General features: G+C 46.5%; 1 protein-coding gene across 1 annotated transcript in view; it reads left to right on the top strand.

Moving 5' to 3' along the window:
* Positions 1-21,857, top strand: part of LOC104510830 (electrogenic sodium bicarbonate cotransporter 1-like) — a gene marked incomplete at both ends in the record, with an annotated part of 29,774 nt that extends 7,917 nt beyond the window's left edge. Inside the window, 8 exons of the mRNA XM_010153202.1 lie at positions 1,199-1,286; positions 2,585-2,739; positions 3,207-3,320; positions 4,747-4,921; positions 9,082-9,215; positions 13,901-14,172; positions 17,974-18,044; positions 21,669-21,857. Coding sequence (XP_010151504.1) covers positions 1,199-1,286; positions 2,585-2,739; positions 3,207-3,320; positions 4,747-4,921; positions 9,082-9,215; positions 13,901-14,172; positions 17,974-18,044; positions 21,669-21,857 — 1,198 coding nt within the window. The remainder of the gene's footprint in view (positions 1-1,198; positions 1,287-2,584; positions 2,740-3,206; positions 3,321-4,746; positions 4,922-9,081; positions 9,216-13,900; positions 14,173-17,973; positions 18,045-21,668) is intronic.
* Between the last annotated feature and the right edge of the window lie 128 nt (positions 21,858-21,985).

Raw genomic sequence — 21,985 nt, 5'->3', positions numbered from 1 at the left:
TAGGCAGGTCCTGATTCATAGCACGTTAGCACTGACAAGAGCAAGGGCAGGAAAGATAAAGAACAGTAATTTCCTATCTCCAAAGGTTTCATATCATGGTGTTTTTCAAACTCATTAGCAGTGACTTGGATATTTGCTGCCAAAAGAGATCAGGTAGGAAATTAAGTCCTAATACCTTGTAGATGTAGTAACCCTTGCTGTTGGTGCCTACCATAGTAGTTTTACACATTAAGTTTCCTGCTTAAGAATTAAGCAGCGACTATGAAGCCATCAGATGGGCTTACAAGTCTCTGGTATGTATTCTATTCTTGGAGTGGAAATTAAGGACATACAAGTTTGGCTTAATTATTTATAGCTAAAGCTCTATTTTAGATTAATGGTTTCCCTTCACATGTAGGTACCTGCTGTGGGTGCTGAACCATAATAGATCTCAGCCCCAGCAGAGCATTAATAAACATGCAGAGTGCTGTCTGATAGCTTGAGGGAGCGATGTAGCTTACAGTGAGCAATGTGGGTAATTAATAGCATCTTCCCTCTGTGTCCACTGCTCTGCTGGCCCTGCTTGGTCCGACCTGTGTGCAGGGGGTGCTCAGCTGTGTGGAGTCTTCTGTCCCTCCTGACTGCTTAGCAGCAGTTTCATCACTGCTATTGTCATGTAAATGACATGGAATAGCACTAGGGAAACCTTTACCAAGGATACCTTACACAAGGATTGAACAGCTACAAGGAGCCAGTAACATACCATCAAACAAATCACCATGGAGGTGGATGAGCTTTTGGTGGTGAACAGGGTATGGATTCTGAACTGCCGTGCACTGGAGCTGCATCCGTCACGCATAGTTCACTTCCAGGTGCTAGGCATTGGAAGAATGTACTTCCTTCACTACATCAAGTCTAGGTTGCTGGATGGTAGCAGCTTCTGCATAGGGCTGTGATAGCATTTTGCCATAGTTGTCACAGGGCTGCTTTTAAGGCTTTTGGAGAGAAACACTCTGGGTAGTGTCTTGCTCGTCCAAGTAAGCATGACGGGCTGCAGCGTGTAACCTCTACTCCCAAGTTAGCTGGAGGCCACTGGCAGCCTCTGGATCTCTAACAAGGGCCACAACTTTTTAAAGCTGAATTTCAGTCTAGAGATTGTATAAGTAATAAGCGATCTATTTTGCTATCCTAAATATCTGTAATCTGTGTGTTTTGTCAGATTTCTCTTCATTCTACTGGGACCGAAGGGCAAAGCAAAGTCCTATCATGAGATCGGCCGAGCCATCGCCACTCTGATGTCGGATGAGGTAGGTGACTTGACATCTCCTGTGTGAAATGGGTTCTCCCAGGTTTCACTACATTAGCTAATAATGATGTCCTTCCTCCAGCGTGGTTGATGGGAGTAGGCATACACATAAAGCTGAAATAACCAACTGTCAGCTCCTAATACTATCTCTTTACATAATTCTTTCACCTGGCTTCATGTTTTTGTAAAGGCATGACCGTGGGAAGGTTTTATCCGTCGTTTATATTTTCCTGCTAGCAGTCACTCTTTGAAACAGACTATGAATTAATCTGAGAATTGATGATCTCACGGCGTGCACCTTGTGTCACCTTCCACCATCACAGTACCCGCAGCTGCGCGCTGGGTCATTACCGCAGGAGTGGTTACACCCGGGACATAGCGCCGTGTGTTGCACTGTGTCCCGGAGCACTTCTTCATGCAGGCAGTGCTTATATATTATCTGTGAGTAGCTAGCGGTTACTCACTGATCATACACCTCAGTGAGATGACTGGGCTTTCAGTATTCGTTGCAGCTTCTTTCTTCCAGCGTCCCTTGGGCTCTGAGCGTCTGGGGCTGATTTACTTGATGTTTGTTTTTTGCTTCATGCCCTCATACAGTTCCCTTAATTACCACTTGTCCTGTCTCAGCGCTTCTGTTTTCTGTCATTCCACTGCTTGGAGCAATGATCTGGTTTCTATAGCCCCAGAGTCCTTCTCCCTACCACCAACTGTTCTCAAGTCTGTCATGTGTGCTGATGCACCTTCACGCCAAGAATGCTCTTTTTCCTCTTTTCTCTCATCCCTTCTTCATAAGTAATACTAGGCCTTTCAGTAAAACCGTTTTGTGCTTCTTGTCACTATTTCTGAGTAAATATTGTCATCGTTTCTATGTCACGAGGTGGAAAACTAACCTATTTTTTGACAGACTGAAATAGGTAGAAAAAAAGGATCGACACTTTTTTGTGGATTTGTAAATGTGTCTACTCAAAGCATAATTGAAACTCCTTATTTATAGGAAGACTTTTTTTTTGGATTAAAGAAATGGATAATTGCTTTAGTAACATTTTTTAAATGTTAGAAATGTATATCTGGCTAAAAATGAGAAATATGCCTGCAAGAAAAGAATCTCTATCATAGAACGACCAGTCAAAGGAAGGGTCTTTCTGAGGTTCACACACCCTTATGCCAAATGTCCTGATACTTTTTGAGATGTTTTTGAGAATGAGTAAGTTGGTTTTGTAGAATAAAACTCAGTAGCTGCCTCCAGAGTCTGGACTGCAGGAAATGCAAACTATTGCTACACGGAGTCTCTCTTTTCAGGTATTCCACGACATCGCCTATAAAGCCAAGGACAGGCAGGACCTGATCGCTGGCATCGATGAGTTTCTGGATGAAGTCATTGTGCTCCCCCCTGGGGAATGGGATCCAGCCATTAGGATAGAGCCCCCCAAGTCTCTTCCTTCTTCAGATAAAAGGTAATAGCAGGAGACAGGCAGGTTTTGCTCTGTGATGGATGACGGTGCCATCAGTTGTGAAAAGGTGATGGGAAGAGACAGTATTTTGGGTACGCCAGGTTTATTGAGCAACTGCAGAGTGACCTGCATATGTTTGTTTGTATTTAGAAAGTACTAGACATATTTTCAGGTCTTTCTTAATAGCTGGAGAAAGGATGTTCTTGCAACGCTGTACACTTTAAGGTGATGTTGTAGATATGTAATGACATACACAGTGGTTTTCTAGACTCTTTGGGGTTCTGCTTGTTCTTCTAACACGCTGCATTCCACTCTGGCTGCCAGCAGGTGAGTCTCCTAGTCTCCTTTGTACAGCATGGCTTCAGGAAAGTCTGTGTGACACTTGTTTGGAGGAACTGTGTGTGGGTTATGTTTTGTGGAGCGGTCAGGTAGTGCAGTTGAGCCTCAGTTTGGCTTGCCTTCTTGCCTAGGAAAAACATGTACTCCGGTGGAGAAAATCTACAGATGAATGGAGACACCCCTCATGATGGAAAACACGGCGGCGGGGGCCACGGGGACTGTGAAGAACTGCAACGAACTGGCAGGTTGGTAACGTGCCACTCAACACGATGTGCCTGGTCTGATCCCAGCAAGGTGGCAATGTTGCCCTTGCAGAACCCTTTCACCCCTTCTGCCTTCCAGCCCCACATACTGCTTGTACAGGTTGAGCTGTGAGCCCGAAACATGTCCTGGGGATTTTGGTGCCCAGCTTGAGACTCTCTGAACCGTTCTGAACATCCCATCTTGGCCAATTACAAAGTGTCTTAAATGAGGCACTCAAAAATGGCAGAAGGGGCAGGTAGGTGTTGGCTGTTGAAAGTCTGAAGTTAGATGAACTGTAAGGGGTGTAAACATGGCAGGTACAGATACAGTCTCCATTTGGATTGCTAGCAGTGCTTTAGCCAAAAGCAGAGACATTCCCTTTTCGAGGCATTCCAGTTGTAGTTGAATTGTGCAGATGAAGGCATTTATGGGATAGAAATACAGAAGGTAGCTGAGCCTGAGGCCTTACTCTCTGCTTTGTGACTGCTTGTATGCCACGTCAAAGTCTGCTAGAGTGGGAGTGCAGTTCAGGAGACCATAAAACAGTGCGCGCAGCATTTCAGGGTCGATACTTGGGTTTTCATGGTAGCATTGTGCCCTCCCTCACACTCTATTTTTTTTTTTTTTTTTTAAGTTCTAGTAAAATATCTAAATTCTAGAAGAAAAGTCTGAAATTCCACATTGGTGTGTACAGGGCAGTCGATACATCCTGATTCTGGGTCTGAAAGTAATGCGTGTTTACCTGCCATGTACCTCGCTGCGTACGGAGTGTCTGAACAGTCCCGGCAGTGGTGGTGAAGGGTGTACAAGGGAACAAGAGGCAAAACAGAAACACTTTTAATGCTGTCAGTGTCAGACCCACGTGGAGCTTATAAGAGTTAAATACAGTCTTGTCTGTGATTGTACAAAAAGGATATGTCTGCAAGTGAAGCTCTCGTTCTCCAAGATGATTTCACTTACTTGCATTTTTACTTCTTTTTATCGTTAATGGTTTGAAGCATTTTTCCATTTAGCAGATTTTTTGGCTCATCCAACCATTGTGTCTGCCATGTGGAGAAATTTAGGCAGGGATTTAGACTAGAGTTAATATATTTTATTACATCAACCAATATAGTTGGGGAAAAACCAAACCAAAACAGACAAACTTCCAGAGGTGCAAACTTCAGTTTTCTGTTTCAGCAGAAGTAGGGGTTGTGTTCCTGAAATTTGTCTCTTTCCAGCTGCATCCCATGTTCAAGATACTCTCTTTCTTTACGTTATCTCGGTGATATCCCTGCACCATCACAGCTGCAATAAGACTGTTATGTAATGTGATGATCTCACTCCCTTCAGATAATACTTCATTTCTGGCAATGTTTCTGATTACTTTTCTTGTTGACTTTCACTGCAAAACGTTTTGTGCGAGTCTTCTCTTGCTTGTCTTTTCAGATTCTGTGGTGGCTTAATCAAAGACATAAAGAGGAAAGCACCGTTCTTCGCCAGCGACTTCTACGATGCTTTAAATATTCAAGCCCTTTCAGCCATTCTTTTCATCTACCTGGCCACAGTGACCAATGCTATCACTTTCGGAGGATTGCTAGGTGATGCTACGGAAAACATGCAGGTTAGCAAGAGCTTTCAGAAGCAACAGACCTGTCACTTGCCTTTTGCTATCTACAGTCAGAGGGTTGCTTGGCCACTAACAAAGCTTGATTTCTGGGTACAATTAATAGAGGTATCCTGTGTTTCCACTGAAAGTTGGCTCGCTTTCTCTGCTGTTGGATGGCTGTCCTTTGAAAAACTCTACAAGTGGTTACCTTAAATGGTGTTTGAAAGATGGCCAGGCGACAGAGAAGGTCCTGGCTCCTTCTATGTAGAGAAGTTCTTCTGATCTACTCTCTGTGTTTGTGTCTCAGTTGAATGGTTTCAGTCCAATTAAGTTTGCTAATTCTGATTCAGACTTTCCATGTGATCAGAGCACAGCGCTGTATCCTGCGTGACTCTTACAGTCCCTGGACTTCTGCCTCTGGTGAAAAGAAAATCCTAAAATTCGTAGGAAAGTGAGTAAGTCAGGACTCATGACACAGGAGAAAAATGTGAGCTCTTTAGAAAGATGAATTTTGTAATAGTCAAAGATCAGATCCTGAGAACTGTACTGCATATCCAGACACAGACTGGATCAGTGGTGAAGGCAAAAATAGGGACTTCAAAGAACGGCTCGGTTTTAGATGAAGTCTAAAGGAAAGGGATTCTGTATTAACACCGCTGTAGGTTCTTTGTGTTTGACTGGAGCAGAATTAGCCTCTAGCAGTGCGCTTTAGTATTCCTTTGGCTTTTTGAAGAGGAAGAAAACATAGGAGGTTGTATTTAGATAGATTCCTTGCAGCCATGTTGAATCTCCTAACAATAATTAAGCTCACAGGGACAGTGACAGTGACTGAATTACTAATTTATACAGGTTTAATTAATCAAACATAGAAAAGGGGGGCACATATCTGGAGCCCTGAACTTCTCCATGATAAATTACAGGCTAGAGTAAGATTCAGAGGTTGTCTTTATTCTGTAGTTTTCACTGCAGTAGGTAAAACCCGGTCTGAGTTTTCCTGTTGCTCAGAGGGGAAAAAAAGTCCCTAGAAAGACAAAAGCTGCAGGAACAGTCTGTTCTGAGCTCAGTGATTTACTCTCCATGTTGAAAAAGGAAACCATTGGTGACATGCAGTTAAGAATACTGCTTAGGTAACGGGGAAACTGCGGCAAATACAAACACAGCGTAGCTGTTAATGACAAAAAACTCCAGGAGCAGCAGAAGGAACCAACACGCAAGTCCTGTCAAAGGCTTTGTCCCTCACTTCTCCGGGGTTTGTGCTTGGTGAGGAGGGACTTGGGGGTGTATCCGGAGAGGAGCACTGGCAGCAAGGAGCGCGGGGTCTGTGGATATGCCCCCCCAGCTGCCTGCTTCCATTTTGCCATTAAACTTCAATTGGCAGTAGTGGAGCAAAGTGCAGGAAAGTCATCACTGAGTCGCTAGAAAAACCAAATCTGTCCGGACAATCCATAATATAGCCAAGGCTCAATGCAGGAAAACATCATCCATTATTTTCTGATTTGTGCACTTCAACATTTACTTGCTTCTCATGTACAATAACCAGTTCAATTTACTGTTTTTCATTTATGTACTGATTGAAAATTGAAGTACCAGCAGTTTTTCTGAACAGTACACTGGCAGATCAGAGCTTTAGAGAGTTTGGACACAACTGGCTCTTCTTTTGCCATCTCCCTTCAACAAACCTTTTCTCACCATCCTTGTTTGAAAAGGCATTAGGTATGTTGGCTGCTGCCAGAGCCTGGAAAGGGTTTTGATTGCAGGTTTCCAACAGGAGAGCAAAGTTGCAGGTTCTTCATGCTCACATGCCCCTGTATCATCAGAGTCAGCATCCCACAGTTCCCAGGTCAAGTTGTTCCTCCAGGGAGCTGCTCAGTGGGATCAGAGTCCAGGTTCATGTCAAGTGTTGCTCAAACCGGTGCGCATTCCTACAGTGGGAGAGAGTGTGGAAGCGTGGTTTTCAGTGAGACATCTCAGCGCATGAGCTGCACTGAGCCTTTATGCTCAGAAATGCGAGGGAAGGTTATGCCAGCTTCTGCAGCTGAACAGCAGCCCCTAGAAATTTTCCCCTGGACATTTTGTCCTCATAGAAAACAGTATTTTTGGGCCTACTACATCAGGTTCATGCATCTTGTAGACAATTATGTGACCGCTGCTGGGTCAGGCGTTAAAAATCGCTTGTCCCGTGCTGCCTGCCCCAGGGAGCCTGACACAGCCAACGTTTCTTTAAAAGCTCACTTCAGAGTTTTATGTTTCTGAGAAGAGACACTATTCTTAGCTACAGACACGTGGAAGAATGCAGGGAAAAGAGATTCCAGATGCGCTGGCTGTGAGGGCCCTCTCCGTGAGTAATGTGGGAGGGGCGAATGGGGTCAGCTGTGCGAATGCCGTTCCTTGCCCCAGAAGCTGTTGTCTCATCCTCACAAGTTCCCCAAAGGCAGCAAGCAAAGGCTCCCAGGCTCCTGTCCGTGTCTCCTGTGAAAACCTGTGCAGTCCTTGTGTGAAGGCTCAGAGCATCGCAGCACACCGATCTCCCTCGTGCTGAGCCCTGCCAGGGCCTGGGCGGTTAGCGATGGGCATCACCAGTAGCACTTAGAAGTGAAAAGGACTAAGGATGTTGCCTCCCGCTAAGGCGAGGCTGTTTCTGCCTGCTCTACAGAAGCTTGTCTAGACTGAGGAGTGACTGAGTATGTGTCAGCAACAGGCAGCTTTTAAACCTTCCTCGCCTTTTGCTTCTCCGCACAGCTGTCACACTGCTGCTTGAATTACCCAGCAGTGACAGTGCTTGAGCAATGGTATCTTGAGATCGAATTGGGGGCCAGGAAAATAGTTTATGATTGCTTTACAGAAAGTTCTGCTAGTAATTTACTAGATGTAAAAAAACCTTCTGCTCTACATAGTAACGTACTGCTTTGACGCAGGACAGAATGACTATAATTCCCTCAGTGTAAACAGTAACTTGGGTCTTTCCAAGAAAGAGAGCCGCAAAACTTAATTTAAATTCTTCGCATTACCACTGATAAGTCAGAAAAGCTGCAGCCTCGACCCTGCAGATTGTCATGGTTGGAAAGAAGGATCTGCATGTGCCATTAATTGCTGGTTCCTCAGCATGTGCAGCGTTAATGAGGCTGCAGGTTCAGATAGAGCTATAATGGAGCACATAAGCTTCTGCTTAAATCTGCCCCGGTTGTTGGGTAAGTATTCCTGGAGAGGGCGATGCTGATGGCTGCGCGTCTTACACAGTAGAAGATGATGTTCTTGTTGTTCCTTTAAAAGTCGGTCATCAGAGTTGTTTCCATATAAGAGCAAATGAGCTAAGGTCCTGCGAACTCTGCCATTTTTGTGCATGCTCAGTCAATGATCACATTTTATTGCCATTTATATTTCATCCACCTTTGGCATTTTAAAAGTAGATATTGTCCAGGTCTAGTTGGACATGAAAATCCAAGAATGCATCAGTCATGCTCTTTTATCCTCCAGTGAAGGTGTTTTGCCACACATGCCAAAGGTAATTGTGAAGCCTGTTAAATACTGAATTTGTTACTTGCTGGTGACATCTGATGAACTTTGGTCTTAACACATGGCTGCTGGATGAAGTAGCCTTGTTTGGTTTGTCTCACTTACTAAAAAGGTTACTTGAAAGAGAGGCATCGTGTTTATCTAGAAAGAGTGCCTGCTTAGTCAGAGACAGAAAAACCTACCCTCCATTGTCCTGGAGGGTGTCAGCGCTGTCCTCTCGCCATGCTCTGCCCTGTCTGTTTGAAGAGCTCTGCGAACGTGTATCTTCAGATACATGGATCTCCCAGAGGTGTGGGAGACATTCAAGGAACTCTCAAATCCTTTAAATGGTCTTTGAAAACACTCTTCTCCCCTTGTTGAATATAAAATACAATATAGTGTTATTAAACTCTGGGCCTCCGAAATAACAAGGGGGGTTACTGGTTATCCTGAGTAACTATGAATTGTGTGGGATGAACAGATCTTTGTGTGCAGCTGCGGGAGATGGCAGAAGATGGAGAAGATGTCTTCAAGGAGATCGTTTTGCAAGGAGATCCCTTAGTCTTGGAGATATCAGAGTACAGCATGCGAGCGATCACTGATGTAACTACTCGTTTTCTTGCAACAGTGCTAACAGAAAGGGTTATTCAGTGGAACTCCCTTCTCTCCCATGTCTACTGCAGGGCGTGTTGGAGAGCTTTCTGGGCACAGCAGTCACCGGTGCGATATTTTGCCTTTTTGCTGGTCAACCACTCACAATTTTGAGCAGCACAGGACCTGTCCTTGTCTTTGAACGGCTTCTCTTTAATTTCAGCAAGTAAGTACAAGGCGGGAAGGTGGGGAGGAATGTCACACTAATGAAATACCATCTAGGGAATGAGATGTCTAGCGGTGGGGAAGGAGGGGATTTAGTGTGTGAAATGAAACATCTTTGTTCCTTGTTGTTGAGACTGCAGTGCAATCACATCGGGGATTTTCACAGGCACGCATGTCCCAGGGCGCTGCCTGGTATGTGGGTGCATATCTCCTTGGGGCCTCTTGGAAATTCTTGGCCAAGTCTGTCCTGGATGAGGAGTTTGCGGTAGTTTCGGTCAGCGTGTGTTCCTCCCCAGCTGCTGCGTGTGTTTCCCTGGCTGCTGGGAACAAAGAAAGGAATCCAGCTCACGGTGATTTCACTAGCAAAATCCCACAGGTCTCAAGGTTACCAAAAATTTGTCCTTAAATCAGTACTCATTGGAAATAATCACTATAACTTATAAAAGCAAAAATACCTATGATAGAAACAGCTGTTGGCCTCTCTCTCTCTCCAGAATTCGTCGGTGAAGCTTTGCTGCCTTAAATCCTCTTGGGTTTTTTTTTCCTTTGAACTGGTGTGAAGAGGTTCTGCTCGCTCTCCACAGTGTTAAGGTTGATGCAGTGATGATAGCTGACACCCAGAGCTAAAGGGACCCTATTTTATTAGGTGTTGTCATTTACTGCTCCCACATCTGCAACGCTGGCAAAATATAATGAGAATCCCTCAAGGAATCAGCGTATGGATTGGTGATTTTATGTGTATATTCACTGATGATCTTACATGTAGGATTACTGATATTTTGAATGGTCTTCTGCGAGATCGTTTTAGGTTATACAGAAAACGTCCCAAATCACTTGTAGCCCTCCCTTCCCCCATCAGGGAGTGTTCACAGCAAGTTGTGAGAGACTTGTGTACACAAACCCAAGAGCTTTTGGAGTTAAGGCATTACGAGGCATTCTTTCAAAAGCAGTCACCTGTGATGTGGAACAGCTCTTCGGCCGTTGGTGGTTATTTTTAGAAAAGGTCTATTGAATTATTAAGCTGAACATGGCTGCAGGTTGCAGTAAGGCAGGAGACATGGTGTAGGTTTGGTTGTGTAATTCTACCTCCTTCCTCATTATATTTAATCCCTGTGGGTAGTTACTCTGAAATAATTGAGCGCGTATAATCACGGCTTTGCTGTGGATACTCGACATGTTGGAGAAGTCTCCTGAGGTACAGAGCTTCTACTGAGGCAGCCAGTGTATTTACATGTGATCCCACACAGGCAATGCTACCCTGGACTCTTCTGGAGTAAGATGATTTCATTTGGTTACTTACTTGATAATTCTAGTGGCAGCACGAGCAGTGTCTGTGAAAATAGCGCAGGGCAGGATGAATTGGGCAGGGTCTGATCCTCCTGCTGCGTTGTCAAAGTTGGTGTTACAATCAGTACTGTTGGGTTGGAAGCCCGAATGGCCTCGCAGCGCACTCTGACTGCTGTTAGAGCCATATTCGTGCCAAGCCGGGGAGAAGTTCATCTTGGAGTTGAGGATGCCATGGAGAGATGACCTGCACCTTCAACTGCAACGCGGTCCCCTCCTGCCTGGCCCTGGGACTGCCGCTCTCCTCAGCACGCTCTGCTCATCTCTGCCAAAGAGGAGCAGAGGAGGTGGACTTTGAGCCTCTCTCTTTCCCCTACTGGAACATAGGCAGGGAGGGATGGAGGCTAGAAAAAATGGACAGAAGGTTAGACTAGCCGGGGGAAGGAAACTGGAAGCTGCTGACTGGTGAGAGCTCTGCAGCAAAGCAAGGTGAGGGGGGCGCCTTTATTGTCTCTCTTCGAATGGAATAAATGAGTAAAACCAGGAATAGACATGCTATGGCTGTTTGCATCTGGCAGGCAGGTCAAAGCCCAGGTGCAGCACACAGAAGGCAAAAAGCAGGATGGAAAAATACTTTGTAGAGTTTGGGGAGGGAGAAGGTGGTTATTTTTAACCGGGGAGGAGGTGGTGGTTATAAAAGCTATTGTCCTAACAACCTGCTGGAGCAGAATGGTAGGATTTTTCGAGGGAGGCTTTCTCACAAGGAAATTGGAATCAAGTACTGTGATTTTTCAATAATGCATGTGTGGTTGTTCATATTCACAACACCCTGTTCCCTGCTGGGAGCAAAATTAGAAAGACTTCCCATCTACCGATTCATTTAAAGTTTGACTCTGTGTGTGTATGGCGAGATACCTTAAAAAGCCTCACGTACCAGCCGTGCATCTAGATTTGGGTGCCTGCCAGAGCAGCATTGGCCACACTGGCAGCAGTGTGGGTCGATGCTACACAACACCCCAGGTCAACTTGCGTCCTTGGCCTGGTGAGCTCTGCTCCCATGCAGAGTCTCCCCGATGCCCATTGCGAAATGAGTCTGGCTTTCTGAGCTGGAAGCAGTGTGAAGTGAGGCACTGGGCTCCCCAGGAAAGCAGGACCCCAGTCCTTCTGCCTTCCAGAGGCAGAAGCAGGCTGTTGGGAAAGTTTCACCTCCAGAGACCTCAGAAAGAAAATTAATGATGTCAGTCATCACGGCAGAAGTATTTAGCCTGTTGTATTGTGTATGTGAAGTGTCCTGTGCTTTTTCGTTTGCTCGGTGAGCTTCACAAGTGCTGCAGGACTCTGAGGGGTAAAAAAAAATGTAGTTTAAAACCTTTTGAAGTTCTTCGGTGGTGTGCAGTTGGGATGCCATCTGGGCTTCTCCACGCTGGGTCAGATGGATGGCAGCTCCTGCTCTCTGAGGCACTGACTCTGGATATTTCAGAGAGCTGTCACTGAGCTCTTTTATTATCATTATTTTTTCCCCTTCTCTTTTTCTAAATCATCACTTTATTTCTTCCTTGCTCCTTATCCCTCTTCCAGGTCAGACTCTCAGTGTGAGAAGGCTGCAGCCCTCCCTGAGATGTTTGTCTCCTGAGATGTTTGTCTACACTAAGGAGAAAGCCTTGCAAAGGCTTGCTTTGAATTCAGGTGCCCGACCCTGTCTGAGCCTACCTGTCCTCCGACCCAGGATCCTTACAGAAACGCACGATGCTGCCCAGCAGCAAGCCTTTAGCTGGCACCCTGCCTGCTCTGCAGCCTTTTCTCCGGTCTAACAGTCACAGGGCTGTAATTCCCCCGTTGAGATGCAATTTTGTTCTCTACCCTGCGGTTTTACACCACGCGCTGGAAGGCTGCCCTCGAGCCCCGTTGGCGGTGGGGTGGGTGCTTGGGGTGCACCCTGCAAAATTTCACCCCTGCCTGTGGGTGAATGCTGACAAAGCGTAGAGGTGTGTAACAGCACACCGTACCCGCCTGGAAATAGTCTGTAAAAACAGGTACGTGGGAGATGCCAGGACATTTCTCACTGTTACTATGCAAAGTTTGTCCATCTGCACTGGGGGTGGGACCAGCCTGTAGCCAGCTTGGAAGGCACCCGGTTTTGCCAGGTTGCAAGCACCCTACCAAGTGTTTTGCCACTGAGCTATAACCAGCCCTGGTACTCGGAGCTGATCCCTCTCCGAGGCACACGCAGTTGTCTGGAGGAGCCGTGGCTGGCCCACGCCTCTCCTCTCAGCATAGAATCACAGAATGGTTTGGGTTGGAAGGGACCCTAAAGATCATCTAGTTCCAACCCGGCATGAACAGGCCAGAGGGATTGTGCTGCAGGGCAATCCAGCAATTTCTTCCTCCCTCCTGCCTTGGAGAGGTATTTGAAGATGCTTTTCGGCTGTTATGTTTTAGAGCTGAGGGTAGTTATCTGGTGTAGCCTGCATCCCTAAGGTGTCCTGAAGAGAGCTTTTGCTGCTTTTTATTTAAAGGCAGACTCACAGGGAGAGACGTGCAGTTTTTCTTACAATGGTTGATGTAGCTGGGGGAAGGAAGGGATAAACTCCTGGGCCCCATCCCCTCCCCAGATGTTTCTGACACTGTTAGAGGCTTTGCTCTGAGACTTTCCATAGAAACTGCCCTTCCTCCTCTGTCCATCAACACTGCAGAGCTCCTGGCTTCCAAGGAATACTGGCTGGCTGGCGCTGCCAGCCCCACCACCTCCCACTCCCTTCCCGGAGCAGGTAGCAACCTCCCTGGAAAATCCTTATCTGCTCTGGTGTTCAATTTTTGCGTTTGTTTAGTCCTAAAAGCCTGCCTTTGGACTCTGTGCCGTCGTGGCACGGCAGCCTCCGGCAGCAAACAAGGGGCAAACAAACTTCCCAGGAAGGAACAATGCAGTTGGCTCCATTGTTCGCCCCAGCCTGCCATGTCCTGGCACCGGGGTTTATCGTCATCTGTGTCTGTAAACTGTGGTTATGTCTTCAGCTGGTGGAAAGCTGTCAGCATGGAGCTGCTCTTGGTCTGGACAGCTGGATGTTCAGACCTTTCTGGCTCTGTGCCAAGGGATGATTTTTTATCGTGGAGTCTAGAGAGCTTGAATTCATTGGTAGCATTTTTTAGTGAAGGCGTAAGCAAGACTGGTCACTTCTGCATGCTTTTCTACCACCTTGGCTCTTAAGCTGCACCACATACGTTTACAGAGTTGGCTGGCTGAAAAGGGAGAGCTTAGCTCTTGGGAACGAACACTCATTGAGTCGAAATGAGCACAGGTCGCAGAGGCTGTGTGTTCACCACTTCTCACTGGGAAGTCACAGTCCTTCATGGATTTATCTAACCCTGATGTTTTGCCTTCCTGCCAACCTTGTGTTGTTGCAGAGACAATGGTTTTGACTACCTGGAGTTTCGTCTCTGGATTGGCCTTTGGTCAGCTTTCCAGTGTCTCATTCTCGTCGCTACTGATGCCAGCTTCCTGGTCAAGTACTTCACCCGCTTCACCGAAGAAGGCTTTTCCTCTCTTATTAGCTTCATCTTCATTTACGATGCTTTCAAGAAGATGATCAAGCTGGCAGATCATTACCCGATCAACTCTGAGTTCAAGGTGGACTATATTACGCATTACTCTTGTGCCTGTGAATCATTTAATCCAGGTAAGAGAATGTTTAATTAGCTCTCCAATCTGCAGATAGGAGATTGCATTTGCTTTCTTTTTCTGTTGTGCTGCAGTTCAGGTAATAAAGAGGTAGATTAAATCTTTATCAGTTATCTTCAGATATCCTATCTTAGCCTCATTTTGAAGCTGAGGAGTGAATTTCACCCTACGTGCCAGCTGGAATGTCTTTATAGCCAACCTTCCTGGGACTCCTCATGGAAGCATCAGTACCAGTGGGGAACTGTCTATGTACCCTTGTCCCCTTGAATCCCTGTGGCTGTTGATTTTGAATGGCATTCCTCCGAGAAGTCTGTGAAGAGGCAGAAGGGGTGGCCAGGTCACTGCCACGGTGCTCAGGTCACTCCTGGTATACACTGTGCCATTTTCTCAAGTGCAGGAGCTGGATTTTTTCAGGGCGTTAGCCAAACATGCGTGGTTTTCCACCTCCTGGCTGCGCGTATGAGTGATAAAGCACAAACAGTTCCTCGCTAAGGCAGAAGGGAAGGATATCCAACCGCTTGACCTATCGCTGGAGCGTGGGCTGCAAGGCATGTCTAGCCAGCATACGTATAGATCTGGCAACGCAACTGGGAACAAAAGGTTACAACCCAAATGCAAACAGAAGTACACCAGCTGATGGTACATTAGGGAAGCTGTGACCACTCCTAGGATCCTTCAAACAATGAGAAGTGAGTAGGGAGCTTGGTTTGTGCTCAAAGTAAACTTCAGGTTATCTTGACATAACCGTCAAACAGGAAAAGTTTCTGGGTGCTGCTGGCTGCCTCTGCGCAAAAGCTGTTGGGAACTGGATCCTTAGGAGCTATTTGCTTATGTTAGTTATTAAATGTAGGACCTCTGCAAGCACTTGGATGTTGGTCTAGTTCTGCTTGTGTTTGAACGGCAGGGTGGTTTCTTTTTTGGAGGTAGGATGATGGGGAGTGGTCAGCGCCGAATTGAAAGTCTCCCCATCTAAAGGCCTACGGCACAGACCCAGCGCCCAGGACAAGCGTGGCAGTGCAGCTGGAATGTGTAGAGGAAACAGATCATGTGGCAGAGCCCACACGTTATTTCATGAGAGATCTGTGCCTGGAAATACACTGCTGGTTGTAACTGCTGTAAGCTAGCAGGGGGAGGATCAGGATGTGTGGTTTGATAAAGCTCCCAAACCCTCACTGCCACGGTCCTCTTTTCATCTGATTAGCTAGAAGTTTGTTTCAGAGAGTAAAGATGACCGTATCATCATCATCTCCAAGCGTTTCTTCCTTAGTTTTTCAAGTAGTATTGTATAAGCCTCGAGTGGGAGTGACCGGGTAGTACTGATAGTGCGGGGACCCTTGGGGCTTGGCTCCAGCCCCACCAAGCTCCTGCTCGGGTCTGCCTGGGTCTGGGGCACCTCGGGCACAAAGGCCAGCACTGCAGAAGCCAGAGTTGAGGGAGAAGATTGGAAACAGCAACCTGTCTGAGAATGGAGCAGCTAAGAGAGTGATCCCGTATTTAAACTCAGTCCAGGATAGGCTCAAAAAACCCATTTGAGCCTTCTGTGTGTAAAGCATCAAGTGCTGGGGTTACAGTACTGGCCGAGCAAGTGTCACTAGCTGGGTCCTTTGGCTCTTCTCATCCCTTGCTTGGTGGCTTGTCCTTCCCCACTGGATTTGATGCACAGAAGCAAGGAGTTTTCCAGAGGAACAAATAGACTGTTAAATAGTTGCTAGCCTGTCAGTCATGACACTGACACTTTGGCCTTTCCCAGGTCTGAAATACAGCCATACATGCCTGTGTCTGTATAACTGTGTCTCTGCGTAAACCCAGGCAGCATCTGTAAGCAAAAGACAGCACAGATTTAATTCCTGCTCCTTAAGTAAACAGGTTTCCACATCAGCTGCTCATCATAGCTACAGAGGAAGTTTTCTCTCATACCACTAAACAGTAAATCAGCAGCAAAGTAGTGAGCAACAGCCAGCACAGAGTCAAAGCCAAACGCTTTCACAAAGGGGCTCTGCAGCCTCTCCGACTCTGCTTGTTTTTAAAGATTGCTCTGCGTCTATGCTTACAGCCATGCAATGGGAGTCAGTCATTTTGCTCACTAAACACAAGTGGCCTTATTCTCCACGTCCTGCCTTCTTCAAAGCCCTGTATAAGATGACAAAGTAGAGGCAGAACATCATCGTTGCACTTCTGGGATGTTTGCTAGCTGCTCAGCACGGTGTCACTGACCCGGGGTGGCTCGGGGAAAGGGGTATCGTGCAGCTGGGTGGGCTCTTTGCCTTTTGGCTCTGGATGAACACACTGAGGAGGATGGCACAGCGTAAGATAAGCAAGGAGATCTGAGCTTAACCCAGAGCAAGCTGCCATCCCGGTGGGGTAGTGAACGTCTTGGAAACAAAGCTCAAGACTGTAAAGTCTTGCAGTAGCAGGTTTTGTAAGCAGATACCAAGAGAGCATTAGGACATCAATTATCAATTATCAACATTATTATGCTGACATTTCCTCTCTAATAGTTTGCAAGCTTTCTCTCCTGCCTCAGGAAACAGAATGAAAATGCATGTGTCAGGTTAGGGAGAGGGTATGCCTGGTTCTAGGAATCAAAGCGTGATGCGGCGCTGGGTGCTTTCTTTCCAGTGCTTTTCCTCTAGTGAGGATAACATCTGCTGCTGCTGGGGGGTTGTAAGCAGTGCTTGATAAGCTGTTGAGGCTGTGCTGGTTGGAGGGAGATTCGTTTAGTTTTTTTAGTGTGTACATGTAAAGCTTTATGGGTTTTGTCATTCTGCAGGTGAAGCTGACTCTTCTTCCCTCATACTCTGATTCAGGCTTTTTACAGCTGGTTTTCATCTCTCTGTCATTTAGATTTGGCTCCAGAGCGTTAGCATCAGCCCTCAGCTTGCGTTGCTCGGTTTCTAGCCCGGTTCTACCTGCACTCCCGCTTGCAGGGGCCTCGGAAGGCCAGCGAGCAGCGTCTCGCCAGCCCCATCATGCTTTCCGCAGGACCTTAAAATAATGCCTTTGAAATTCCCTGCGGGATTTGCTCAGGCAATAATTACTTGGTGTGTCCCACAGGGACTTCCCTTTGGTCCTTGCACCTCCTGTCTGTGTCTCTGAGCGAGCAATATTTTAATACACCTTAAATGTTCTTATCAGACATAAAAGTTTATGTGCAAAACCTAAATAAAACCTGAGGACATATCTGACAAGCCTGTTTTCAGGGAGGATTGCATTTCTAAATGAAATTTCAAATAAATTATTTCTAATCCCATGAAAACAAAAGGAAAATGTGTATCATTGTCACAGTGAATGCTGCCCCTTTTTTGAAAGAAATTATCTCCATCCTGGTGATTTCAATTACTCTTTATCTTTTTTTTTTAACTCAAAAAAATGTGTTTGTGCTGGATTCTGAAATGCATTTTGCTTTTCTAGATATCTTTGGGGTTGTGCATTAACTTTAAATTAATATTTAGGAGTATTCTGTTAATATTTATTATAATCCAGAAATCGTTAGAAAAATATTTCAAACCCGTGAAATACTATATTGCCTGTCTGGGTTTCTATATCTTTTTTACAATGAGGTCCAAAAAAAACCCGTTAGGCTTGAATTATGTTTCACTTAGTCTTTTATTTCTGTTTATTAAGTGACTGATGCTTTTGGGTCACTCTGAAACAATACTTTTGACTTGCTTTACTTGAGCAAAGAGATTGCAAACAGTTGGATGGAGTTAACAAATGACTTAGTAGCTGAAATTTGCTTTCCTTCCTAACCATTTCGGCACCACGCTCACGGTATTCCTTTTTCTGTCCTCCCTTGCAGTTAATAGCTCGTTATTGAACAGGACAACGGTGCCGTCAGCTGATGAGCTGTTCTATTCCTCTGCTGACATGGTAAGTGCCCTTTGCGAGGGCAGGGATTATATGGTCTTTGAGGTCTCCGAGTGCTGTGTGTTTCTGATGGGCCGTGCCAGTAGGTCAGGAATCGATCGCGTGAAGAAAACCCTCGCACCGACACTCCCCCGCTGCCCGTGACACTGTGGAAGTGTGACACTGCTCCTCTTGGCATGCTCGCAGGGTCCTCCAAGGGTTTCTCATAGCACTGTATGCAGAATACTGTGTGCATGATTTGATAAAAATAATTACTTGCTAATAGCTGCCACTTTCTTGCAGTCTGATCTCTGTGTGTTGGCAAGATGCAGATGGTTCTCCGGGGCATTAGTCAGAACCTTGTGTCCAGGGCTGTAATGGCCAGCATTTCTGTTGTGGCCAGCCCTTCCTTTGGAAGATCCTGTTTTCATCCCATTCTTTGATTTTTCTGTAGCTAACCCTGGCTTTTCCACATTTCACTCCAGCGGTGAGCTTTGGATGACAAGGAGAAAGAGATGGAGCTTGGCTGGGCCAGATACATTTGTGTTGAATGCAGGGGAAGTAAGTTGAGACACAGAGGAACAACTTTCTGCTGAAGAATACAGATCCTAGCTGTCTGCATTTCTTTTCACGGGGTGGCCACTCTGGTGTGGCATCAACTGGCCAAGCAGGAAAGGAATGGTTTCTGAGCTGGACACTCCGTCTCCAGGCACGAGTCTGAAGGCAAACCTTTGCCCAAGGTTCCCCGGGGAGGGGTCAGTCGCAGGGTGAAGAAATAGAATCGAGGTCTCCAGATGTCCAGGCTGTACCTTTACTGCTCCTTGCCTTCTCCACTGCCCCACCTCCATCAGCTGGCTGTGGTCCCTAAGCATCTGAGCTGGCTGCCTCTGGAAGGGCTGGAAGCGAGGTCCTCCTTGTTCAGCTGCCTGCCACAGAAACTAACGCTTGGGGAAGTGTTTTGGAAAGGGCAGGGTGCCATGCTCTCCACACAGATGCTCTGCACTAGCCCTGGTCCTCCCGGGGGAGCCAGCTCAGGGCACAGAGCTCAGCTCTGTTTCCAAGCTCCTTTTTGGATGCTTTAGAGTTTCAAAGCAAAATAAATGTCTGGGGACACATGAACAGGGATTTTGGGAATGGGAAAAGCAGCCCTGGTACAAATCCTGCCAGGCAGCTCTCGGGGGAATGAAGCAGGTCTCCCAGAGAAGAGAGATGCCCTCTTTTTTCGGCTCTCTGATAACCCATGTGATAATCTTACTTATTGAATACTCTCTGAGGCTTGTTTCTGTACATGTAAAATTGCAAAAAGTAAAACATGCTCCCAAATATTTGGTTTTTTAGTTTATCTCCCTGCTTTGAAAGCCTCGTTTGCTCTCCCCTCTGTTGCCATCCTGAAGTCAACAGTCAGGCCAGATCTGCACACATCCTCTTGATAAGGGACAAAGCACTGCTGCTTGATGCTGTGGAGACAGTGCTGAGAGATCAAATGTAGCAGCACCTTGTCAAACAACAGCAGAGCTGAGGGGTGGTTGTTGCCATGGGTTTTTTTCCCACCACCACCATCAGTGTCAGCAAAATCATGTCTTGGATTCACAGCATTTGCTGAGGAAGCTGAAGTTTATTACATACTGCTTCAGACCACAACTTCATAGGCATCCAGTTTGTAGGGAACGTGATGTGTTTTGTAACGTCCACACATGAACAAGATACTGTTAGGTGCAATGTGAGGCCATGGACCTTTTGGCCTCAGCTCAGTACCTTACATGTTTTCAAGATTTCCAATAGCAGTTAGGGAGTGGAGTTTCCTACTGAAAATGTCACTGACACACAAAAGGATATTTTGCACCTTGAACTTCATTTTGTACATAAAGAACATCCTTTAACTGGTAAACTGCTTGTTGGTGTGGATTAGTCAGTGCCCACATTTGTGACAAATTCTCTGTAACTTAACTATTTGGCATAAAATATTCTTTCCTCTTTATGCATTTATTCATTTTGAGTTATTTTAAAACATCATCTCTCTCTGATGTCATGGTCCCCAGGCCTATGGTTTCCTTCACTGGGGTTTTCACGCAGAAAAGGAGCAGAGAGGATGTGGTGCTAAAAATCCCCTGACTGACAGTATTTTGTAGGTACCTAAAAATACTTAACATTTTTCTTGGTGTTAGCATATACTCTGTGCATTCCCACTCTCCCCTCAGACAGTGCTCCCTGTGCCCACCTGGGATAGCCTCGGGAGCTCGCTGCTACATGCATGTTTATGTTCTTGGCCTCTCATGCATTTGGATTTGTACTGTCCTCGTCTCTGAGCTGACATGATTTTGAGTTATGCAGAGTGAGGAAGGGAAAAGCCTGTTCCTGGGGCTCTGCTTCACCACAAGCATTAGAGAACAGGTGATTATCTGACGTGTTCTGTGCAGCTCTGTGTTCCATGATGAGGAATGAAATCCCAGCAGTGCCTCCTTGTCTGGCCATCGCAGTCAGTCGTTAGTAATGAGGTGTTCAAATGAGTACAGAAGCAATTAATGGAAATTAAAGTACAAGTTCTTATTTGGCAAGACTGTGGGGAAGAGCCCCTCAGCTCTTGCTGAAATCCAGGGAAACTTCTATCTGGGGGTGTTGTGTTCAGTCCCCACAGGTGAGCTGGTGCCCTAGGACATCTCTGCAGTGACAGGCAGGTTTTACCAGCTCGGCAGAGTCCTGATCTGCCCCTGTGCTGCCCCAGTGCCCTGAGGAAGGCAGGCTGAGGGACACTGGGTCTGGAGGGCTCTGCTGGGCTATAGCAGAGAACCTCAGCATCCTTCCGATGGCTTGTCTGTAAAACGGGGTATTTTGGTAACTCCAGCTCTGCGGAGCAGCACAAGTACTGTTGAGTATTTACAGCATGCACCGGCTTTTTCTTCGCATGCCTGGCATTCTGTGGGCACTAGTAAACTTTTACCAGATACACAGGAGGATCCCAGAGCTGAGCTCTGTGTGCAGCCCAAGACCAGATCAGCTCATTCAGCAGCAGGGCTGTGTCCTGTGCAGGGTTACTCAGCCTGCAGCAGCGTTGCTCCCCATCCTTCAGCCCAGGGCAGTTGGCACTGTGTGGTGGAGGTGCTCAGACCGTGTCAGAAGAACACCCAGCAGTGGCATCGTGGTGCGGGGATGCCTGTGCAGAGGCCTTCTGACACCAGTGGGCATCAGGCGAGCTCAGGCCTTAGAAAAGGCAAGGAGGGAGGTTTTCTGCTGTGGAAACAGTGCTTGTCTTGACCCGAGAGAAGCAGGTTGGGTTTGGTGTTGCTTGCAGTGAACAAGTAATGAGAAGTGGGTGTAGAGGTGGTCTCAGGCCACTCCAGTTTCTGCATAAGGTTTCCAACATTGCCTTTCCACTGGAGAAAATGCAGACTGTGTCTGGCAGACCACAGCAGAGGTCACAAGATCTCTGTCTTCTTTCCAAGGCCCAGACTGTCCTCAGTTCCCATGTAGTATCATCCTCTGTCTGGTTTAAAATCCATCCTGTCCTGTGCACAAGCAGAGGGATTTTTAGCCTCTCCACCATGCCTCCCTTTCGCTCCCAGTATTTTTCCTGATGCTCTGTCCCTGTTCCTGTCTGGTCATGAGCAGCTTATGCATGGCTTTATGGGAACCTTCTCTTTTTTCCTGCAGTACAACACCACCATTGACTGGTCATCTCTGACAACGGAGGAGTGCTTGAAATATGGAGGACAGCTCGTGGGCAACAACTGTGGATATGTCCCTGACATCACCCTCATGTCTTTCATCCTCTTTTTTGGCACTTACACCTGCTCCATGGCCCTGAAGAAATTCAAGACCAGTCGCTATTTTCCAACCACTGTAAGTATCTCCTTTCACCCTAGCACTCTGTTTCTTCCCTCTTTCAGAGTGCGAAGATCAGCCTTCCTTGTGGTGTAGCTGTCACACATGCAGGGAGGTAGGCTTTGCAGGTGTGCTGGGTTCAGCCA

This window comes from Eurypyga helias, unplaced genomic scaffold (assembly GCF_000690775.1).
Source record: "Eurypyga helias isolate BGI_N326 unplaced genomic scaffold, ASM69077v1 scaffold24376, whole genome shotgun sequence".
Lineage (NCBI taxonomy): Eukaryota > Metazoa > Chordata > Aves > Eurypygiformes > Eurypygidae > Eurypyga > Eurypyga helias.
The sequence above is the reverse complement of the archived record's forward strand: the minus strand, read 5'-3'. Positions and strand labels throughout refer to the sequence as shown.